Source organism: Asterias rubens, chromosome 15 (genome assembly GCF_902459465.1).
Source record: "Asterias rubens chromosome 15, eAstRub1.3, whole genome shotgun sequence".
Taxonomy (NCBI): Eukaryota; Metazoa; Echinodermata; class Asteroidea; order Forcipulatida; family Asteriidae; genus Asterias; species Asterias rubens.
This window is the reverse complement of record NC_047076.1, coordinates 8,447,327-8,471,997: the sequence shown is the minus strand read 5'-3', so window position 1 is coordinate 8,471,997 and position 24,671 is coordinate 8,447,327. Positions and strand designations below refer to the sequence as shown.

The window sequence follows — 24,671 nt, the reverse complement described above, 5'->3', positions numbered from 1 at the left end:
TTCCCATATTCGCAAGTATCATAGGAATTTGTTACGTAGAGTGCCAGTCTACCTACTACCGCAGAGTAGGTTCTCTTATTGGATCGATCGGACTTCTCGCTCAGAATGTCACTGCACCGGAGTGAGTTCTTATTCCTTCAATATATTCCCATATTCGCAAGTATCATAGGAATTTGTTAGGTAGAGTGCCAGTCTACCTACTTCCCCACCGTAGGTTCTCTTATTGGATCGATCGGACTTCTCGCTCAGAACGTCACTGCACCGGAGTGAGTTCTTATTCCTTCAATACAATCCCATATTCGCAAGTATCATAGGAAATTGTTACGTAGAGTGCCAGTCTACCTACTACCGCAGAGTAGGTTCTCTTATTGGATTGATCGGACTTCTCGCTCAGAACGTCACTTCCCTGGAGTGAGTTCTTATTCCTTCAATATATTCCCATATTCGCAAGTATCATAGGAATTTGTTAGGTAGAGTGCCAGTCTACCTACTTCCCCACCGTAGGTTCTCTTATTGGATCGATCGGACTTCTCGCTCAGAACGTCACTTCCCTGGAGTGAGTTCTTATTCCTTCACTACAATCCCATATTCGCAAGTATCATAGGAATTTGTTACGTAGAGTGCCAGTCTACCTACTACCGCAGAGTAGGTTCTCTTATTGGATTGATCGGACTTCTCGTTCAGAACGTCACTTCCCTGGAGTGAGTTCTTATTCCTTCATTATATTCCCATATTCGCAAGTATCATAGGAATTTGTTAGGTAGAGTGCCAGTCTACCTACTTCCCCACCGTAGGTTCTCTTATTGGATCGATCGGACTTCTCGCTCAGAACGTCACTTCCCTGGAGTGAGTTCTTATTCCTTCACTACAATCCCATATTCGCAAGTATCATAGGAAATTGTTACGTAGAGTGCCAGTCTACCTACTACCGCAGAGTAGGTTCTCTTAGTGGATCGAGTGGACTTCTCGCTCAGAACGTCACTGCACCGGAGTGAGTTCTTATTCCTTCAATACAATCCCATATTCGCAAGTATCATAGGAAATTGTTACGTAGAGTGCCAGTCTACCTACTACCGCAGAGTAGGTTCTCTTAGTGGATCGAGTGGACTTCTCGCTCAGAACGTCACTTCCCTGGAGTGAGTTCTTATTCCTTCAATATATTCCCATATTCGCAAGTATCATAGGAATTTGTTACAAAGAGTGCCAGTCTACCTACTACCGCAGAGTAGATTCTCTTAGTGGATCGAGTAGACTTCTCGCTATTGAGGTCACTGCACCAGAGTGAGATCTTATTCCTTCAATATATTCCCATATTCGCAAGTATCATAGAAACTTGTTAGGTAGAGTGCCAGTCTACCTACTTCCGCACCGTATGTTTTCTTATTGGATCGAGTGGACTTCTCGCTCAGAACATCACTTCCCTGGAGTGAGTTCTTATTCCTTCACTACAATCCCATATTCGCAAGTATCATAGGAAATTGTTACGTAGAGTGCCAGTCTACCTACTACCGCAGAGTAGGTTCTCTTAGTGGATCGAGGGGACTTCTCGCTCAGAACGTCACTTCCCTGGAGTGAGTTCTTATTCCTTCACTACAATCCCATATTCGCAAGTATCATAGGAAATTGTTAGGTAGAGTGCCAGTCTACCTACTACCGCAGAGTAGGTTCTCTTATTGGATCGAGTGGACTTCTCGCTATTAAGGTCACTGCACCAGAGTGAGATCTTATTCCTTCAATATATTCCCATATTCGCAAGTATCATAGGAATTTGTTACGTAGAGTGCCAGTCTACCTACTACCGCAGAGTAGATTCTCTTAGTGGATCGAGTGGACTTCTCGCTCAGAACGTCACTGCACCGGAGTGAGTTCTTATTCCTTCAATACAATCCCATATTCGCAAGTATCATAGGAAATTGTTACGTAGAGTGCCAGTCTAGCTACTACCGCAGAGTAGATTCTCTTAGTGGATCGAGTGGACTTCTCGCTCAGAACGTCACTGCACCGGAGTGAGTTCTTATTCCTTCAATACAATCCCATATTCGCAAGTATCATAGGAATTTGTTACGTAGAGTGCCAGTCTACCTACTACCGCAGAGTAGGTTCTCTTAGTGGATCGAGTGGATTTCTCGCTATTAAGGTCACTGCACCGGAGTGAGTTCTTATTCCTTCAATATATTCCCATATTCGCAAGTATTATAGAAACTTGTTAGGTAGAGTGCCAATCTACCTACTTCCGCACCGTAGGTTTTCTTATTGGATCGATCGGACTTCTTGCTCAGAACGTCACTGCACCGGAGTGAGTTCTTATTCCTTCACTACAATCCCATATTCGCAAGTATCATAGGAAATTGTTACATAGAGTGCCAGTCTACCTACTACCGCAGAGTAGGTTTTCTTATTGGATCGATCGGACTTCTTGCTCAGAACGTCACTTCCCTGGAGTGAGTTCTTATTCCTTCACTACAATCCCATATTCGCAAGTATCATAGGAAATTGTTACGTAGAGTGCCAGTCTACCTACTACCGCAGAGTAGATTCTCTTAGTGGATCGAGTAGACTTCTCGCTATTGAGGTCACTGCACCGGAGTGAGTTCTTATTCCTTCAATACAATCCCATATTCGCATGTAATAGGAACTTGTTACGTAGAGTGCCAGTCTACCTACTTCCGCACCGTAGGTTCTCTTATTGGATCGCATGGACTTCTCGCTCAGAACGTCACTTCCCTGGAACGAGATCTTATTCCTTCAATATATTCCCATATTTGCAAGTATCATAGGAATTTGTTAGGTAGAGTGCCAGTCTACCTACTACCGCAGAGTAGGTTCTCTTAGTGGATCGAGTGGACTTCTCGCTATTAAGGTAACTGCACCATAAAGAGTTTGTATCCCTTCAATATATTCCCATATTCGCAAGTATCATAGGAATTTGTTAGGTAGAGTGCCAGCCTACGTCTACAACCGCACCATAGGTTTTCTTATTGGATCGAATGGACTTATCGCTATTAATGTCACTGCCTCATAAAGAGTTTGTATTCCTTCAATATATTCCCATATTCGCAAGTATCATAAAAACTTGTTAGGTAGAGTGCCAGTCTACCTACTTCCAATTCGCTATTAACGTCACCGCCTCATAAAGAGTTTGTATCCCTTCAATATATTCCCATATTCGCAAGTATCATAGAAACTTGTTAGGTAGAGTGCCAGTCTACGTCTACTACCGCAGAGTAGGTTCTCTTAAAGGATCGAGTTGGAACAACCTGTTTTGGAAATAAAGTTTTGTTAACATTACATATATGATAACATAGGTAACAGTGTGTAAGATATTTAATGCCCGCCTAACTAGAACCGACCAATTCGCTTAGCTGCAAAGAGCGCTCCATACATCAAAGAGCCTCGTCCTGATTGACAACAAAAAGAATACAGTTAGTAACCAGGGAAGACGAGGGAGCTTTGGATCCAGGCAACCTGTTAAGGACATAAAGTTTTGTTAACATTACATATATGATAACATAGGTAACAGTGTATAAGATATTTAATGCCCACCTAACTAGAACCGACCAATTCGCTTTGCCGCGCAGAGCGCTCCATACATCAAAGAGCCTCGTCCTGATTGACAACAAAAAGAATACAGTTAGTAACCAGGCAACCTGTTTAGGGACTAAAGTTTTGTTAACATTACAATGATAACATAGGTAACAGTGTATAAGATATTAAATGCCTACCTACACCTATAACTAGAACCGATCGATACCCTTGGCCGCGTAGAGCACTCCATATACGAGGGGCCTAATGGTTGACACTACTAAGAAAATGGTTATCAGTGGTCTTAAGTTCATACGTCCATGGCCATTAATAGATGAGGTGGGTGACTTCGGCATTCCCAAAGTGTCGTGGTTGGAGAGGAGAACGATCCATAGAAAGTTAGTTGATGCTATGAAAACAGATGACTGCGATCCATAGAAAGTTAGTTGATGATCAGAAAACAGATGACTGCGAGGAAGAAACAGTTCTCTAACAACGTCATCACCACGTAGGACTCAACAAATAAATCAAACTAAAAGTAATTTATTCTTAATGTTATAAGGTGTTACATCAAATCTCACAACGCTTTACATTCACAAGATTACAGGAATACCAACAAATCAGTAAGCAAATATTAAGCAGTTGTATAAAAATGAAGAAATAACCCAGGGTCATATATAAAAGAGATTGGCACCATGTGTTTTTTATTGTTCAATTTGCTGATGACATAAATATACTGTATTAGAACCAAATAAAATGTTTGTTTAAAAGATAAAACAGTGGATAAAAAAAAACAATTTAAAAATACATGGACATTAACAATGTTAAAATTTGTCTGAAATGCGAGTTCAAAATTTTATTTCACTCTGTCAGAACCAACCCACAAAAAATGACCAGTAGAGACTATTGAAGAGTGACAGTTACAAGGTTACAAAGTTAACTGACCACCATCTGCGTAAACAAGGTTACAAAGTTAACTGACCACCATCTGCGTAAACAAGGTTACAAAGTTAACTGACCACCATCTGCGTTAACATTTACATTTTTTACTGTTCAGCTAGATAACGTCCGTCGATATATCGTTAACACTTAATACACAACATTTTTTTGAGATAGATACCGCGGATGTAACATTTTTAATCATATCGAAATATAGAAAATGTTGATATATCACAATTTGTTCAATATTATCGACAATTTTGATTAAGCGAAAACCAGGCATGCAAATCTTCAGCAGAATTTGTTTTCCCATTGGTTGCGTGTACTGAAGCTAATCGTTTGTCTGGCTCCCCCAGCATACCCTTATAAATACAAAAAGGCAATAAAAAAATACAGGAGCCAGACTGAGCAGAAAATAGTGTAGAAGGTATGCTAAACGAGGAGAAATGTGTCCTAGTTCCATAATGGGACCTTTTACGCGTCTGGTTCCCCCTCAATTCCCTTATACATCGAACAATAACAACACTACAGAGCCAGACTGTGCAAAAATAGTGTAGAAGGAATGCTCATTGAGGATAATCAGGTCCTAGTCCCATAATGGGACATTTGTGTTTTAGATAAACTACCCGGCGGGAGCCGGAGCATGCCTCATGCAGGGAACCCCGCGTGCCGTTACCTCTTCGCCTATAGCAGGCTGTAGCGCCAATGGTAATCACGTCTTTTTCTCATTGTTAAAAAAAAAATAGGTCTAACAATAAGTGCGAAGGATGAACGGCGGTGATATCAGGGGGCCGTTGCCCCCCCCACCACAATTGAAAAGTGTCAATTTGGCCCCCCGTTACTTTATATTGAGCTTTTAAAAAGAAACAAAGGTTTTGCTGACAACCCTGTTTGTTTTTAAATATATAATACACATCTTAATATTTTTGAAGATAATCTTATTCAAACAACAAAAAACACCAATTTATGCCAATCGTAGGCACGTCGATTGGTCAGTGCGCTGGTTTGTGCGGTGTGAGTGTGTCCCACAGATGGCCACGCCATACACCGCCACGCACAACGTGTGTCTGTGCATACTACAGTACACTGCCCCGTGTACAGTTTACAATTTCATCAATGCAGAGGGTTGGTTTATAAAGCCATTTTATCAAAACGTTAACATTTACATGAGTATTGAGCCAATAAAAGACTGGCATTCCCTACTGACTAGGTGTTCAGTCCGAACATCTCTTGACATCCCAAGGTTATACAAATATCCAAGGTGACCCAATAAAGCTTATTTCCATTGGGGTCCCAATGAAATACCTAATGTGGTCCTTAAAGTACACACAGCACAGAGGTACACCGCGCAGAGCAGCAGGCTACTATCAAGTGGTCTATAAAATTACTATCATTAAAAATATAAACAGGGCCTATAGTCGTTTTATATTTACAAATTGAAACAGACAATTGGAACCAAATGTCTTCACTGACATCTAGCAAACTGATTCAAACAAGGGAATCTCTTTATGAAGAAACTCATGTAAACCACTTTACGCTTATAAATATTAACAGCGACTTTTATTTATTTAATAAGATATGTAGACCAACAAGAACATGTTTGCACCAATGACCGTGGTAGAACAAATTTATTATCCACTGGTAACAGTTCCTTAAAAACATCCCACAATATCAATCAATCAATTAATGAACATTTATTTTTCACGTCGACAATAACAATTTAAGCATACACTAGAAAACAAATATTGATGAACATAAAAATGAAGGACGGATGCAATGTATAGAATTTGAAGAGAATAACTACAGAAGTGAACGTGATTTCAACAGACAGACAAGGACTTTGACAACAAGGACAAAAAACAAAAGCAACCAAAAACAGAAAGGAAAAAAAATGACAGGGACCAGACTAATCAATTATAACAATTATCGACACCACAGTCTTTGTACAATTAGTGTATATACTACAATTACATACCTTGCTGAGAACAACACTTTGATTTGGTTTGATTTGAATTTATTCAGATAAAAAACATTTCAAAATACAAACACAACAATAGGAGAAAAGACGATGAAATAAGATAAATCAGTTTAGAAACACAATAAAAATAGGACACAAAAATATACAAGGATAACCCAATAAAGCCAATATCTGTGGCTTATTTCTGTTTGGTCCCTATGAAACACCCAACTTGGTGCTTAAATTACACACAACACAGAAGGACACCGCGCAGAGCATGCCAGGCTACTATCAAGTTGCCTATAAAATTATTATCATTAAAATGTTAGTAGGCCCTATAGTCGTGTTATATTTACAAATTGAAAACGGCGATTGGAACCGAACGTCTTCACCGACACTCGCATCCCTTTCTACAACACCATAGTAAGCACGTACACAATAAGTGAATGTTAAGGTTTATAAAAATATAATTAGTTTCATTTCAGTACCCGGAATTATGACGATTGAAACCTCAACAAGATGTCACACTCGGACGCAGCCGTAGCATATCGCCGGCGGGAAAAGGCGCTGCAAGCATACCCTATTTTGCTTATCGCCAAATTCTGCGCTTATAGCCGTTCAACCTTTTTTTATGTACATACAAATTGCCTCTGATGTAGTGCTTTTCAAAGGCGATTTTTGTTTACAAATTGACTAAAAAAAACAGTTATAAATTTATAAATATTAACAGCGACTTTAACTTCACTTGTAGACATACAAGTACCAATGTTTGCACCAATGACCGTGGTAGAACAAATTCATTATCCACTGATTACAGTTCCTTAAAAACTCTCACAATATTAATGTCATACCCCGCCACGAACAACACTTTGAATTTATTTGAATGTTAACAATACATACACAATAGGAGAAAAGACGATGGAATAAAATAAATTAACTAAGAACACGTAAAAAAATATCCTAGGATAACCGAATAAACCATTGGGATGTCTCTGACTACCCATCTTGGTCCTTAACGTACACACGGCTCAGAGAGAGACACCGCGTAGAGCATGCCAGGCTATTAGTAAGTTGCCTATAAAATTACTTTCATTAAAAATGAGATAGTCGTGTTATATTTACAAATTGAACCAACGTTTGGAACCGAATGTCTTCACCGACATCCAGCAATAATTTTCATTGACATCCCTTTCTACAACACCATGGTAAATATGTTTACCACAAGTTCATAAGTATATAAGAATACACTTAAGTTTCATTTCAGTATCCTAAATTATGACGATCGCAAACCTACACAACATTGGGAGAAAAGACGATGAATTAAGATAAATTAATTTAGAACACAATAAAAAAAAGACACAAAAATATCCAAGGATAACCCTAAGCCAATATCTTGGGCTCCTATGAAATACCCAACTTGGTGTTTAATAAAGTACACACAGCACAGAGGGAGACAGACCGCGCAGAGCATGCCAGGTTTACTATCATTGACTTGATTTGATTTGATTTGAATTTATTTGGATAAAAACATGTCAAAAATACATACACAGCAATCGGAAACAGACGATGAAATAAGATAAATTAATTTTGAACACAATAAAAATAGGACACAAAAATAAACAAGGATAACCCAATAGTAAGCCAATATCTTTGGCTTATTTCCGTTGGGCTTCTATGAAATAAACAACTTGGTGCTTAATAAAGTACACACAGCACAAAGACACCGCGCAGAGCATGCCAGGTTTACTATCATTGACAGATCTTGATTTGATTTGATTTGATTTGAATTTATTTGGATAAAAACATGTCAAAAATACATACACAGCAATCGGAAACAGACGATGAAATAAGATAAATTAATTTTGAACACAATAAAATAGGACACAAAAAAAACAAGGATAACCCAATAGTAAGCCAATATCTTTGGCTTATTTCCGTTGGGCTTCTATGAAATACCCAACTTGGTGCTTAATAAAGTACACACAGCACAAAGACACCGCGCAGAGCATGCCAGGTTTACTATCATTGACAGAACTTGATTTGATTTGATTTGATTTGAATTTATTTGGATAAAAACATGTCAAAAATACATACACAGCAATCGGAAACAGACGATGAAATAAGATAAATTAATTTTGAACACAATAAAAATAGGACACAAAAAAAAACAAGGATAACCCAATAGTAAGCCAATATCTTTGGCTTATTTCCGTTGGGCTTCTATGAAATACCCAACTTGGTGCTTAATAAAGTACACACAGCACAAAGACACCGCGCAGAGCATGCCAGGTTTACTATCATTGACAGAACTTGATTTGATTTGATTTGATTTGAATTTATTTGGATAAAAACATGTCAAAAATACATACACAGCAATCGGAAACAGACGATGAAATAAGATAAATTAATTTTGAACACAATAAAAATAGGACACAAAAAAAAACAAGGATAACCCAATAGTAAGCCAATATCTTTGGCTTATTTCCGTTGGGCTTCTATGAAATACCCAACTTGGTGCTTAATAAAGTACACACAGCACAAAGACACCGCGCAGAGCATGCCAGGTTTACTATCATTGACAGAACTTGATTTGATTTGATTTGATTTGATTTGAATTTATTTGGATAAAAACATGTCAAAAATACATAGACAGCAATCGGAAACAGACGATGAAATTAGATAAATTAATTTCGAACACAATAAAAATAGGACACAAAAATATACAAGGATAACCCAATAAAGCCAATTTTTATCTTTGGCTTATTTCCGTTGGGGTCCCTATGGAATACCTCACAATTGGTCCTTAGTATTTATATAGCAAGAGGGACACCGCGCCGGCGAGCATGCCAGGTTATTACATTGCCTGTAAAATCACCACCATTAAAAATGTCACTATACTTAGTCGTGCTATGTCATGTCAGATAATACGTATAAATATGTCGTGCTAATTTACAAATTGAAACCAACGATTGAAATCGAACGTCTTCACTGACGTTCACATATCCCTATCTACAACACCACAGTAAGCACGTACATGTATACCATATAAGTGAATATTAAGGTTTAAACATACTTATATTCCATTTCAGTATCCGGAAATATGACGATTGAATCCTCCACAAGATGTATGACGTTCGCACTTGTCTTGAAACCCCGCCGTCCAATGAAGCTATCGGCGGCGGGAAAAGGCGCCCGCAAGTGATAACCCATTCCCCCATGGTTCCCTACACGTTCTGTGTACAAAATTCTTTCAAGACCACAGGGCACAACTTCATAGCTCTGTTTATCGCCAAATTCTGCGCTAATCGTAGACTTTTATAGTCCCACGCAGTGAGATAGTCGAGTTGCAGCGGGTGCTCTCTGCTGGTTGCGCGACTACTGCGCGCTGCCCGACTCTACTTCCCATAAAATGTAGAGTAGAAGTTAAGCCCACCTTGTTGAGCTGTAATGGCTCCGCTTTTAACATCGGTCTCATCACTGTCACCATTACAGCCCACCTTCGATACATGTCTTAAACGCTAAGTTTTCAAAGACGCAAAATGCGAGGTAGTTTGATTGCAAATTTCTCCCATTTAAAAAAGTCCTATACTACTCCAACATACCTCATTTTATTCCTTACATATGTGGAATTACTATAACACATAACAGGGGTTACTAAATGATGACTTTGTCCAGATGTGATTGATTTGAAAATTGGTCCAAAAAAACGTGTACAAATGTGACATGTTCTTGGGCGCCGCCATGTTTTAATGATTCTCTTCTTGTTGGACGTGAGAAGTCAGCTAGGGCGCCAGGCAAATATTGCAAGTCATGAATATCCAAGAGGTAATGTCACGTGACGCGGTATGGCTACGCTGATTTATCAATTTGTGTGGTGCACAAAGTAAATATGAATATGTATGAGGTGACATTGCGCGGTTGTAGTTTCCAGATACAGCGCATTGCTACGTCACCTTATACATATTGATGTTGTCGGGAAATAGAAATTGCCTTCCTTTAATATGTTTTATAGAAGTTCTGACTCTTTGATGTCTGGGCAGATGGTTTGTTTACACCGGGCCCTGTGGAGTCACAGTGACTATGAACACAATTAAGAGTCAGTTCAGGCAAATAATTGACATAGTTGCTCACGGTCAAAAAATGAATTTTTTTAATACTTTGTGGGTGGAAGGGCCTTGGGGTGCAAGTAAACAAAATTGCATTTTCAATCCTATATATAGCCCGTTGCCATGGTTACGGCTCATTTTGTTTTTTGGCCATTTTAGGCCGATTTTGGGGTCTGAAAAACTGGTTTTTAGCTCATATTTACAACTCCACCCCACCAAAATGCAAAATTATTTCAAAAAACCTTTTATATCACTGTAAAGTATCATCCTTGGCCTTCCTTGAGAAAAAAAATTATTGCTTTAAATATCACCCTTGTGCTATTTTTGCATCATGCATTACAGTATGTTTTTAGAAATTGCAAAATCAACATTTTTACCCTTTTTTTTTGCCTCAAAATTGCTTTTTTGTCAGGGGTCTCAGAATATTTTCCTTTCGATTTTGATCATTTTGAATTTATAACATTAAGAAGTTAGTAATAATTCCATCAATCTGGCAGCTTTTCATAAGCACTCTGTAGGCTTTGTGCATTACCAAACATTGATCAGGACTTGTTGATGACCTAAATCTTAGAATTTGCCCCGTCCCGGCCCCACCCCGGCCCCGGCCCAATCATATTAATTGACGTTGCATAAAAAAAACAAAGTTTTGTGAACAGCGCCTCTTTTTTGAAAGTCACATTTTTTAATTCCCCTTGCACATCAAGAAAGTTTGTACTGTCTTAATTTTTTATTGGTTCTCAGAATATTTCCCTTTTGGTTGTGATTGGGCTATCATTATGGTTTGCATGTCTGCTGGGGAGAAACACTTTGGTTTATTGTATCCTGTTGTGACACTTCTGCCTAAAACATGGTAATTTTTCCAAAAACAATTTAAAATGCATTTTGAAGTTATCCCTTAGTTTGAATTGATAAAACACAAAAACGAGCATGCTTGTGAAAAAAATATGGCACTGTTTCCATGCTCTTTAAGTATTACAAATAAAAAGTTTATAACCATGCTTTGCCACTGAGAGTTCTTGTTTTGTCATGACTACTTTACCTAGTTGTACAGGTATGATTCACATTGCAAGAAGAGAAGTAGTGCGATGAGCATTATTTACTATTCTTGTCTATACATGGCCTTTTAACAGTCTTCTGGGTCCCCTGCCCGCTACCAAACTAAACATTTTCATCCCTATCAGAACAAAGAGGCTCTAAAAGTGAGCAAGTACTGTATCCAAAGTATCTAAATGGCCATTCACCTGCTTTGGCCTTCTGTAAGCAGTTCCCCCACCCATGGTGGTGTTCCTTTCAATTGTACTGTTGCAAACATTAAAAGAGTTGGTTTATTTAACGTGATAAACAATTCAGCAGGTAATGTTTGACAATGTTTTTTGTTGATCGTTCTCAGAGACATAAATAATTATGAATTAGTAAGATAGTGAATGGAAAAAATAATCAAACTAGCCTGAATAAACTTTTGTCACTGCAAATGCATCTTACTTATTTATGTTGAGCAGGTGCAAGTATTTACAACTTCTTTCAATGTTGTTTCATTAAAGGAACACGTTGCCTTGGATCGGTCGAGTTGGTCTTCGAAAAGCGTTTGTAAACGTTTATTACAAAATGCATACGATTAGAAAGATATTTTAAAAGTAGAATATAATGATCCACACAAGTATCACTCAAAAACATCTTTCTAACCATGCATTTTATAACAAACGGTTACAAACGCATTTCAAATACCAACTTGACCGATCCCATGCAACGTGTTCCTTTTAAATGATCTCTTACGCTCATCTTGCAAATCGTTAGTATCATTGTTTTTAATAAGATCTTGGCAAACTTTTCCAACACTTTTAAGCGGGCTTTTTAATTTCCCACATTTGTGTTGGACATGATTGGATGCTCTAAACCATCTGCCTCAAGCACATAAACTACATTGTTTATGATCTCTATCTCTATGAAAAGTTTTACATTTGGTAGCAGGCAGGGACCAAGGAGAGTAGGCCCTGTATTAAAGACAACTTGTAAAGAATGCTCATCGCACTCTACTTGCAATGGGAATCATACCTGTACAATAGGTAAAGTAGCCAAATCAAGAACTCTCAGTGGCAAAACATTGGTTATGGTTTGGTTGGATACCATTATGTTTAAATAAAAACTTTGTATTAATTACTCAAAGGGCATGGAAACAGTGCCAGATTTTTAACAAGCATGCATTGTTTTTGGAAAAATTACTTTACTTAAGGCATGATCAGTCACAACAGGATACAATAAACACAGTGTTTCTACCCAGAAGACATGAAAACACCAATAACAACCGAAAGGGAACACTTTCAATAAAGAGGCGCTATTCACAAAACATTGTTTGCCGGGCAAATTCTAAAATTAAGGTCATCAACAGTTCCTGATCAATGTTGGGTAATCCACTAGTGCTTAGGAAAAGCTGCAAGATTGTTATTATTACTTTTTAATGTTAGAAATTCAATATGAAGAAAAGACAATTCAAAATGCATTTTTCTGTTTGGGGAAAAAAGTCTTTTTTTGAGACAGTACTGTTAACATCAGGATACACTTGCCCAAGTTTTTCTTACCAGAAATAAAAAGACAAATTTTGGCCCTGATCAAAACCGAAAGGAAAATATTCTGAGACCCCTGAAAAAATGAAATTTTGAGGGCAAAAAATATGGTTCAAATGTTGATTTTGCAAATTCTAAAAACATACTCTAATGCACGTTCTAAAAATAGCACAAGGGTGAAATTTATAGCAATATTTTTTTGTCTCAAGTAAAGCCAAGGATGATACTTTGTAGTGATGTAAAAGGTTTTATGAAATATTTTTGTTTTTTGGTGGGGTGGAGTTGTAAATATTAACTAAAAAAACAGTTTTTCAGACCCCAAAATCGGCCTAAAGTGGCCTAAACACAAATGAACTGTTACCATGGCAACGTGTTATATTATGATTTGAAATGTAAATGTTGTTTATTTGGACGCCAAGTCCCTACCATCCACAAAGTATAAGAGAAATATTCCTTTTTTTTACCGTGGACACGTATGTCGATATTATGTGGTAAAAGACCCTTAAAAAGGCATTTTTCACGTTTTGGGGAAAAAAGTCTAGTTTTGAGGCAGTACTGTCACAACAGGATACAATTTCCCAAGTTTTTGACACCAGATATGGAAAGACCAATGTTTGCCCTAATCACAGCCGAAAGGAAAATTTTCTGAAACCCCGGGCAAGTTCACATTTTGGGGTCCAAAAATAGGGTAAAAATTTCGATTTTGCAAGTTCTAAAAACATACTGTAATGCATGATGCAAAAATAGCACAAGGGTGATATTTAAAGCAATAATTTTTTTTCTCAAGGAAGGCCAAGGATGATACTTTGTAGTGATATAAAAGGTTTTTTGAAATAATTTTGCATTTTGGTGGGGTGGAGTTGTAAATATGAGCTAAAAACCAGTTTTTCAAACCCAAAAATCGGCCTAAAATGGCAAAAAAAAATGAGCCGTAACCATGGCAACGGGCTATATATAGCATTGAAAATGCAATTTTGTTTACTTGCACCCCAAGGCCCTTCCACCAACAAAGTATAAAAAAAAAAATCATTTTTTGACCGTGAACAACTATGTCAATATTTACCTGAACTGACTCTTAAGTGCTAAATAACCAAAGATTACCATGCACGAATTACTAGCGGTTTTACGGAAATGCATTTCGACACGAAGAAATTAAAACAAAAAAGATTTACCTTTTCTTGGTGAAATTAAGAACTACGTCATTGAGTCATGTCCTTTTAGTTGTAATGGCGCTGCTCAACTCGCGCATGCGCACTGCTAAAACCTAGCTAGTGGCGCGGTGTGGTGGCGGGTGTCACCGCTTTTGTTGACGTCAAAATGTTTAGGTTTTTTATCCAATGGCATCGCCGTATTTCGGAACTCTTAATCCCAGGGTCGTGGGTTCGAGCCCCACATTGGGCGCATGCTTTTAGTTCTGATTTGAAAGATGTTGTAAAAGTGGAAAACAATGCTCAACACAAACATGCCTCGAAATTGCACAGTTTTCCTTTTACTACGTCGACTAACACGGTCGGCCATTATGGGGGTCCAATTTTTGATAGACCAACTCGTCCGATCCAAGCAACGTGTTAGCTAGCGAGCCGTGCACGCCGTGTTAGCACGGCCAGTTGGGCTGAAAACACGGGCAAAAATTTGATGCACGGCTTGGGTGAAGCCGTGCTGTCTAATAATTTCAGTGAAAATTACTGAACTTCTTTTATTTTTTTTTAACCAGGTTTTACCAGATTTCCTTCTTCTTTTTGAATCAAAATTTCAACGACGCAACCATAAAACAATCGCTCGAAGTTGCCTCGAAAACGCTGACCACATTGCGACCACACAAAACACAACGCACAAACCACACATTACACAACGCACGTGCAAATTACATGTACACAACGCAACGCAAGCGAGACACGCAGACTTCGTTTTAACAGTCAGTCGGCGTCATCGACCGTCATCAGCAGGCAGCATGAACTCCATGCACGCGTGGTATGACAGAGGCAAATTCACACGCGTTTTCGTTCAGATTATTTTAGGTACCAATCTTATCTCCACGATCCCCTACAAACCATCGCGCACTGGATTTTTCTACTATGACGTCAGTATCGGTAACTGAGTGACACGCGGCGCAGTGCACCTTTTACCGCATACATTCTGCAGTTGCTTTGTAGATTGGTTCCGCAGTTTTTCCAAACTCGACGGCGGCAAACATGACGATCTTTTTTCCTTCTAGAAATTCAAGGGCACATCGTTTGTTCGTTGTAGAGTTTGTTTGAAACATCGAGACTTTTTTGGATTTCAATGTTTGCATCTCTTGGGTGTTCATGCAGTTGACAAAACGATGTTTATTTTCCGCTCAAAAGGTTTAAAAACTGGTTCATGTTTCTTTACAAATCTCAAGTCGGTTTTGCTGTAGACCTCCCAAATTTATTTTTCAATGCATGGTACGTTTTTTTGCCCAGTGGAACTACTTAAATGGCACTGTCTTTCGTAACTGTTTGTTCTTTATTCTCCGCAGACTGTTTACAAATTGCCTTTGACCCAGTTTCAACAATTAAACAACCTATTGTCATGTATTCAACTACATGTACTATTGAATACTCTAAGTATACAGTTTTGTTATAGCGCCCTCATGTGAATGTTAATGTGATTGCAGATTGATCAATAAATCGACACAGTTTGATACACAAACATGGCGGGTCTCTGAAGCACATTACATGGTGTCAGAAGTGAAACACTTCAAAAGTCCATAAAAATTGACAAAATTGAGCTGCCGAAAGGGTTGTCATTGCAGGGAAACCTAGCGGACAACTACAAATGGTTTTTGCAGCGATTTGACCTGTACATGCTCGCCACCGGAAAGACCAATGAGCCTGACAATCAGAAAACGGCACTCTTTTTAACCATAGCGGGAGAAGACGCGCTGCGATTGTACAACACGTTCAAGTGGGAACAACCGGACGACAAAGAAAAGCTTGTAAAAATCAAAGAAAGGTTTGAGGCTCACTGCAAGTCAAACACATCACAAGCGTTCCTGAGACATCAGTTCTTCAAGCGAAGTCAACATCAAGGTGAGACAGTCGACAACTTTGTAACTGAACTAAAAACACTGGCCAAAGATTGTGAATTTGGGGAATTGACAGAAAGCCTCATACGCGACAACATAATATGTGGCGTGACCAGTGATGTTGTTCGGGAGCGAATGCTTAGGGAAAGCAAGATAGACTTGACCAGAGTAATAGAGATATGCCGTGCTGCAGAAGCAAGCAAAACACAGATAGAAAGCCTGAGCAATACAGGAGAAAATAACAATGCGGCAACAGCTGTGCATAAAGTTGGAGTTAGGCCCAAACAAAAGAAGAAGGAGGCAAAAACCCAAAGCACAATAGAAACAAAGAAAAGGACATGTGGCAAATGTGGGACATCTCACCCTCCAAGAAGCTGTCCAGCTTATGGACAGACCTGTCACAAGTGCAAGAAACCCAATCACTATGCCAGATGCTGCAGGGCACGCAGTGGTTGGAAGGCTACGCCAAATACTGCAGCTAGCTATACACGCGGCTTCAGAACAGATGGAAGAACTCTTCATAGGCCCTGTGGGTACACATGAAGAGACAGACAAACACGAAGACAAGACAAAAGACTGGTTCGTAAATCTGAAGGTGAACCACAAGCGTCTACAACTGAAAATAGACACTGGAGCCCAAGCAAACATCATCTCGCAGAACACCCTAAAGCGAATTAGAAGGAATCCGCAAGTGACAAACACTGCTGTGAGACTGATCAACTATAGTGGTGAGAAAATACCAGTTGTCAGCAAGTGTATAATCAAGGTATGCCATCGTGGAATCTCACATAAACTTGAGTTCGTAGTGGTCGAGAGTGGACAAAACTTACTCGGACTGGATGCAGCAAATAAAATGCAGCTTATCAAGCGTATAGACAACATGGAGAAAACAGACATCACAAATGAATATGCAGACGTTTTCGACGGAACGGGATGTTTCGACAGATGTCATCACATCAAGCTTGATGAGAATGCTACTCCGGTTGTACATCCACCGCGACGAGTACCGTTCGCACTACGAGACAGACTCAAAGAAGAACTGGACAGATTGGTTGAACATAACATTGTAGAGAAAGTTGATTACCGTACAGACTGGGTAAATTCATTGGTAATTGTAGAGAAACCAAATGGCAAGCTCAGACTTTGTCTAGATCCCAAAGCACTATCACATACCAGTGATTGAAGAGTTAGTCAGTAAACTAGACAAGGCACAGTATTGGCAAGTCCCATTAGACAAACAGAGCTCAGATCTCTGTACGTTTAACACACCTTTTGGAAGGTACAAGTTTATGAGATTGCCATTCGGTATCCATAGTGCATCAGAAGTATTTCACAAGAGAATGTCTGAATTACTAGAGAATGTTGATGGAGCAGTATGCTACATAGATGATATTCTTGTGTATGGGAAAAGTAGGGAGGAACATGATGCAAGGTTGAGACAGGTTCTAGAAATAGCAAGATCGAAAAATATAAAACTGAACAAAGCAAAGTGCAAAATAGCACAAACAGAAATCCAGTACTTGGGACGTGAGTTATCCCGTGAAGGCATAAAACCAGACAAAGCCAAAGTAAAGGCCATTCTGGAAATGCCAACTCTCGAGTCTAGAAAAGACTTGGAAAGATTTCTGGGAATGATTCAGTACATAGGGAGGTTCATCCCATCTCTATCCGCAATGTCAGCTCCGCTCAGAATCCTGTTAAAAAAGGAGACAGAATGGCACTGGGAAAAAGAACAAGAAGATGCCTACAACAAACTAAAAAACTTTGCAACATCGACTCCTACATTGAAGTATTTTGATGTAGATACGCCAGTAGAATTATCAGTAGATGCCAGTAAGGATGGGTTGGGAGCTGTGTTGACACAAGAAGGCAATCCTGTGGCCTATGCTTCCAAAGCACTAACACAAGCGGAAAAAGGCTATGCACAAATAGAAAAAGAAATGCTTGCCATTACATTTGGCTGCAAAAAATTTCACCAGTACATATATGGCAGGCACGTGACCGTAATAAGTGATCACAAACCTTTCGAATCCTTTACCAAGAAACCTCTGTCAACAGCGCCACCACGCATCCAAAGAATGCTGTTAGCAGTACAGAAGTATGACATAAAAGTTGTGCATAAACCTGGCACAAGCAAAGAAATGATAATAGCTGATACGCTATCAAGAGCATACCTGCCAACAGAACAAACTGGAGATGACAAAAATGAAATAGAAATGCAGGTACACATGCTAGTCTCTAACCTACCAATAAGTGACGTAAAACGTTGTGAGTTCAGAGAAACAACAAAGAAAGACAAAACACTACAGATGGTCACAACCACAGTGTTGGTTGGCCAGACACAAAACAGGAAGTGCCTGATGAGATAAAACCATATTGGGACTTTAGAGAAGAAATCCATGTCGCTGAAGAGTTACTGTTACAAATTAATCGTTCCTAAGGCACTGCAGCAAGAAATGCTGAACAAGATACACAGTAGTCACTTGGGCATAAACAAGTGCAAAGCTAGGGCACGAGATACTCTATATTGGCCAGGGATGTCAAAACAAATAGAAGACATGTGCAGCAGGTGTGCAATCTGTCTAGAACACAGAAAATCAAACATGAAAGAACCAATGATTCCGCACACGACCCCAGAACGTGCATGGTCCAAAGTTGGAACCGATCTATTTTATCTGGGTTCAAGAACATATTTGATAGTAGTGGACTACTATTCGAAATTTCCGGAAATAATGTTGCTAGATGACACTACCAGCAAAGGTGTCATAACTGTACTAAAGAGCATATTTGCTCGTCACGGAATTCCAGATCATGTGATCTCAGATGGAGGACCGCAGTACAGTAGCAATGCGTTCAGGGAATTTGCACATACATGGCAATTCAATCATGTGAAGTCTAGCCCTGGGTATGCACAGTCCAATGGAATGGCAGAAAGAACCATTCAAACCGTGAAACAAATGCTAAAGAAAGCAAACAAAAGCAACCAAGATCCATATCTAAGTCTATTGGAGTACAGAAACACACCCATAGATCAACACCTTGGGTCACCATGTCAGTTGCTTATGAGTAGGAGAACAAGGAGCATTCTACCTACACATGCCAAACTGTTGCAACCAAAAGTTCAGACTGATATCCAACAACAACTGATCAATAGGCAAACAGTACAAAAAATGTACCATGACAGAAACTCCAGCAAACTACCAAATCTGAACATAGGTGATACTGTCAGAGTACAACAAAAAGATGGAACTTGGAAACCAGCTGTTGTGACACAGAAAACACAAGAACCTAGATCGTACATTGTGAGAACACCCATGGGAGAACTAAGAAGAAACAGAAAACATCTTCTTAAAACCAAAGAAGATCCTCCCAATCTAGAACCGCCAGACCTAGATCATGTGTCACACAAAAGATCACAACAGCTGGACAAAAATCCCCAAACAGTTGTACAACAGAGCAGGAGTGGTAGAATGATCAGACAACCAAGAAGATATGTCGAAGAATGCTAAGAAATAAGTAAACATGTAAACCAGACTTGTCTACTATGTAAAACCAGAGTTAACATTTCGGGCAACAACAAAGTTGATTTCAAGGTAACTGTTAGTGAGTACACAGCTTTGAGAAATTTATAAAAGTTAAATGTTAAGATAAATCAATTGAAAATTGAGTTGTCATTTAAGAGAAATGTTAAAATCTAAATTAAAGTTGCAGTAAGGAGAATCAACAGTATGGTACTACAATAGCCAGTTGTTTAAATGCATAAAAAATTGTTTATTATGATTGTTGAAATTTAAAGTGTTTGAAATTAGAAACTTGTTAAAGACACTAGATATTTTAACAGCACATCCAAGGACAGGGAGAGTCAAAAATGTAATTTTATTTACTTAAACAGTAGTTTCAATGTTAACACTATTCTGTAAAAGGGGGATGTCATGTATTCAACTACATGTACTATTGAATACTATAAGTATACAGTTTTGTTATAGCGCCCTCATGTGAATGTTAATGTGATTACAGATTGATCAATAAATCGACACAGTTTGATACACAAACATGGCGGGTCTCTGAAGCACATTACACCTATAAGACTTAAACGTTATGAAACCTAAACAAATACTAAGGAAAATATTAATTACCATGATCAGTCAGTTTAAATTAAGCAAACAATTATGGTACATGTAAATCACTCTTGGCATTTTGATTGGTTGCAAATACTTGTGTGAATCATTATTTTTACATTAACTAATTGATTTGTTTAAAATAAATACAAAAACTATTATCAGCTTCTTGACCTTAGGCCTATAGTTCTTAAATCGAATGGACAAGAATGGATAGAAAATTTACATTAGTAAATGATAACTCTTAATTTCTTCAAAACCTCTTCATTTTTTTTTAGTCTGAAAGCAAAATTTGTATCAAGAGTAATACATGCCCAAAAATATTTTGTTGACAGCAAACTTGTACTGCATTATTTGTATCGCTTTTGAATCATTTCAGGCTAAATGGGTCCAAGCACAGCTCCATGGTCCAAGTAACTGCTTTGAACTTGCCTAATATTGACCCAGAAACATTTTATACAGTTTAATAATATATAGTGGACGTTGATTACGTTTACAATTTTCAATACAGTTTACAATTTTCAATACAGTTTACTTGTAACAGAAATAGGTACCACAAATGCATCAGAAACCACCAGAGAGCACCTACAGTAGCCAGAGCTTCCAGGGCCCTTAAGGGGGGGGGGGGGGGGGAGACAGACTTGGCGCTGCGCGCTCGTGTTGTGTGCTAAGCACACAATGTTTCTATTTTTTTGTAGTGATTTTAGGTTGCACTCCCACTTTTTCAGTTTGCACTCCCACTTTCCAAATTCCTTTAATACATAGGCCTAGTACACATAATTTAGAGAAAAAAATAATTAAATTTCTATTTTCGAATTTGCCAAAATATGTGCGCCCAATGTGGGGCTCGAACCCACGACCCTGGGATTAAGAGTCCCATGCTCTACCGACAGAGCTAACCGGGCTGCTTACCAACGTGCCGACTCTTTAAAAAAAACATCTTTATTTATCTGAGGATTGCAGAGACGTAGCTGTCTGTACTTGGTTCACATCCACGGTTTGCCATCAGCAACTGCCCGGTTAGCTCAGTCGGTAGAGCATGGGACTCTTAATCCCAGGGTCGTGGGTTCGAGCCCCACATTGGGCGAATGTTCTTTCTTTTGTTAATGGCTTCTTATTATAGAACTTATTTTATTTCATTGTTTTGCTTCACGCGTTATCTCTTTCTAAAAAAAAGCTGAAGCTGGAAGGAACAAGTACTGGGTTTTTATGGGGTTAAATTCCGAAAAGATAAACAATTCTAAACACTAATAGTCGCCCCCCCCCCCATAGATCAATACAAAATAATTGCATTTTGCAAAAAATAGGAGCAACTAATCATTTGGCCTGTTGTGAAGGAGTCAGTTTCTTTGAACTGTCGTTTTGTGTAAATCGATTCGTTATTCTTTGATACATATATATACATAAGTTTGAAATGTCTTTAAAGTCACCAGGAAATAGATTTTTTTTCTTCTTCAAACATTGGAGTATTTATGTTTATGAACAATAAAATAATTTTTTAAGTAATTGTTTGTAACGATTTATATGTTTAAAAAATATATAAAGTTGTTTGGGGATGACTCCACCTACCCCCTTTTGTGACGTCAATCGAGGCAGACTTTGCCTCGATCGAACATCGAACCGCGATTGTAACCGTTTGTTATAAAATGCATATGATTAGAAAGATGTTGTAAAAGTGGAAAACAATGCTCAACACAAACATGCCTCGAAATTGCACAGTTTTCCTTTTACTACGTCGACTAACACGGTCGAGCATTATGGGAGTCCAATTTTTGATAGACCAACTCGTCCGATCCAAGGCACTGTGTTCCTTTAATACATAGGCCTAGTACACATAATTTGGAGAAAAAAAATTAAATTTCTATTTTCGAATTTGCAAAAATATGTGCGCCCAATGTGGGGCTCGAACCCACGACCCTGGGATTAAGAGTCCCATGCTCTACCGACTGAGCTAACCGGGCTGCTTACCAACGTGCCGGCTCTTTAAAAAAAAACATCTTTATTTATCTGAGGATTGCAGAGACGTAGCTGTCTGTACTTGGTTCACATCCACGGTTTGCCATCAGCAACTGCCCGGTTAGCTCAGTCGGTAGAGCATGGGACTCTTAATCCCAGGGTCGTGGGTTCGAGCCCCACATTGGGCGAATGTTCTTTCTTTTGTTAATGGCTTCTTATTATATAACTTATTTTATTTCATTGTTTTGCTTCACGCGTTATCTCTTTCTAAAAAAAAGCTGAAGCTGGAAGGAACAAGTACTGGGTTTTTATGGGGTTAAATTCCGAAAAGATACACAATTCTAAACCTTTCAGACACTAATAGTCGCCCCCCCCCCCATCGATCAATACAAAATAATTGCATTTTGCAAAAAATAGGAGCAACTAATCATTTGGCCTGTTGTGAAGGAGTCAGTTTCTTTGAACTGTCGTTTTGTGTAAATCGACTCGTTATTCTTTGATACATACATATACATAAGTTTGAAATTTCTTTAAAGTCACCAGGAAATAGATTTTTTTCTTCTTCAAGCATTGGAGTATTTATGTTTATGAACAATAAAATAACTTTTTGAGTAATTGTTTGTAACGATTTATATGTTTAAAAAATATATAAAGTTGTTTGGGGATGACTCCACCTACCCCCTTTTGTGACGTCAATCGAGGCAGACTTTGCCTCGATCGAACATCGAACCGCGATTGTAACCGTTTGTTATAAAATGCATATGATTAGAAAGATGTTGTAAAAGTGGAAAACAATGCTCAACACAAACATGCCTCGAAATTGCACAGTTTTCCTTTAACTACGTCGACTAACACGGTCGGCCATTATGGGAGTCCAATTTTTGATAGACCAACTCGTCCGATCCAAGGCACTGTGTTCCTTTAATACATAGGCCTAGTACACATAATTTGGAGAAAAAAAATTAAATTTCTATTTTCGAATTTGCAAAAAATAATATGTGCGCCCAATGTGGGGCTCGAACCCACGACCCTGGGATGAAGAGTCCCATGCTCTACCGACAGAGCTAACCGGGCTGCTTACCAACGTGCCGACTCTTTAAAAAAAAACATCTTTATTTATCTGAGGATTGCAGAGACGTAGCTGTCTGTACTTGGTTCACATCCACGGTTTGCCATCAGCAACTGCCCGGTTAGCTCAGTCGGTAGAGCATGGGACTCTTAATCCCAGGGTCGTGGGTTCGAGCCCCACATTGGGCGAATGTTCTTTTGTTAAATATGGCTTCTTATTATAGAACTTATTTTATTTCATTGTTTTGCTTCACGCGTTATCTCTTTCTAAAAAAAAGCTGAAGCTGGAAGGAACAAGTACTGGGTTTTTTATGGGGTTAAATTCCGAAAAGATAAACAATTCTAAACCTTTCAGACACTAATAGTCGCCCCCCCCCCCCCCCATCGATCAATACAAAATAATTGCATTTTGCAAAAAATAGGAGCAACTAATCATTTGGCCTGTTGTGAAGGAGTCAGTTTCTTTGAACTGTCGTTTTGTGTAAATCGACTCGTTATTCTTTGATACATATATATACATAAGTTTGAAATTTCTTTAAAGTCACCAGGAAATAGATTTTTTTCTTCTTCAAGCATTGGAGTATTTATGTTTATGAACAATAAAATAATTTTTTGAGTAATTGTTTGTAACGATTTATATGTTTAAAAAATATATAAAGTTGTTTGGGGATGACTCCACCTACCCCCTTTTGTGACGTCAATCGAGGCAGACTTTGCCTCGATCGAACATCGAACCGCGATTGTAACCGTTTGTTATAAAATGCATATGATTAGAAAGATGTTGTAAAAGTGGAAAACAATGCTCAACACAAACATGCCTCGAAATTGCACAGTTTTCCTTTTACTACGTCGACTAACACGGTCGAGCATTATGGGAGTCCAATTTTTGATAGACCAACTCGTCCGATCCAAGGCACTGTGTTCCTTTAATACATAGGCCTAGTACACATAATTTGGAGAAAAAAAATTAAATTTCTATTTTCGAATTTGCAAAAATATGTGCGCCCAATGTGGGGCTCGAACCCACGACCCTGGAATTAAGAGTCCCATGCTCTACCGACTGAGCTAACCGGGCTGCTTACCAACGTGCCGGCTCTTTAAAAAAAACATCTTTATTTATCTGAGGATTGCAGAGACGTAGCTGTCTGTACTTGGTTCACATCCACGGTTTGCCATCAGCAACTGCCCGGTTAGCTCAGTCGGTAGAGCATGGGACTCTTAATCCCAGGGTCGTGGGTTCGAGCCCCACATTGGGCGAATGTTCTTTCTTTTGTTAATGGCTTCTTATTATAGAACTTATTTTATTTCATTGTTTTGCTTCACGCGTTATCTCTTTCTAAAAAAAAGCTGAAGCTGGAAGGAACAAGTACTGGGTTTTTATGGGGTTAAATTCCG

General features: G+C 38.7%; 1 protein-coding gene and 8 non-coding genes across 9 annotated transcripts; 5 read left to right on the top strand and 4 right to left on the bottom strand.

The window, feature by feature from the left end:
* The first annotated feature begins 18,181 nt into the window (after positions 1-18,181).
* LOC117299797 (uncharacterized protein K02A2.6-like) lies at positions 18,182-20,209 on the top strand. The gene has a single exon (XM_033783319.1). The coding sequence runs from the start codon at positions 18,534-18,536 to the stop codon at positions 19,641-19,643; it is 1,110 nt and encodes a 369-aa protein (XP_033639210.1). The 5' UTR covers positions 18,182-18,533; the 3' UTR covers positions 19,644-20,209.
* An 875-nt stretch (positions 20,210-21,084) lies between these two features.
* On the bottom strand, positions 21,085-21,157 carry Trnak-cuu. The gene has a single exon. It is a non-coding gene; the product is annotated as a tRNA-Lys (tRNA).
* Positions 21,158-21,266: 109 nt separating this feature from the next.
* Positions 21,267-21,339, top strand: Trnak-cuu. Its single transcript has one exon. It is a non-coding gene; the product is annotated as a tRNA-Lys (tRNA).
* An 801-nt stretch (positions 21,340-22,140) lies between these two features.
* On the bottom strand, positions 22,141-22,213 carry Trnak-cuu. Its single transcript has one exon. It is a non-coding gene; the product is annotated as a tRNA-Lys (tRNA).
* A 110-nt stretch (positions 22,214-22,323) lies between these two features.
* Positions 22,324-22,396, top strand: Trnak-cuu. The gene has a single exon. It is a non-coding gene; the product is annotated as a tRNA-Lys (tRNA).
* Positions 22,397-23,209: 813 nt separating this feature from the next.
* On the bottom strand, positions 23,210-23,282 carry Trnak-cuu. Its single transcript has one exon. It is a non-coding gene; the product is annotated as a tRNA-Lys (tRNA).
* A 110-nt stretch (positions 23,283-23,392) lies between these two features.
* On the top strand, positions 23,393-23,465 carry Trnak-cuu. Its single transcript has one exon. It is a non-coding gene; the product is annotated as a tRNA-Lys (tRNA).
* Positions 23,466-24,278: 813 nt separating this feature from the next.
* Positions 24,279-24,351, bottom strand: Trnak-cuu. The gene has a single exon. It is a non-coding gene; the product is annotated as a tRNA-Lys (tRNA).
* Positions 24,352-24,460: 109 nt separating this feature from the next.
* On the top strand, positions 24,461-24,533 carry Trnak-cuu. Its single transcript has one exon. It is a non-coding gene; the product is annotated as a tRNA-Lys (tRNA).
* The last annotated feature ends 138 nt before the right edge of the window (positions 24,534-24,671 follow it).

What these genes read in the sequence shown, in the direction of transcription:
- LOC117299797 (XM_033783319.1), top strand. Translation starts at nt 18,534, where the DNA reads ATGTCGCTGAAGAGTTACTGTTACAAATTAATCGTTCCTAAGGCACTG.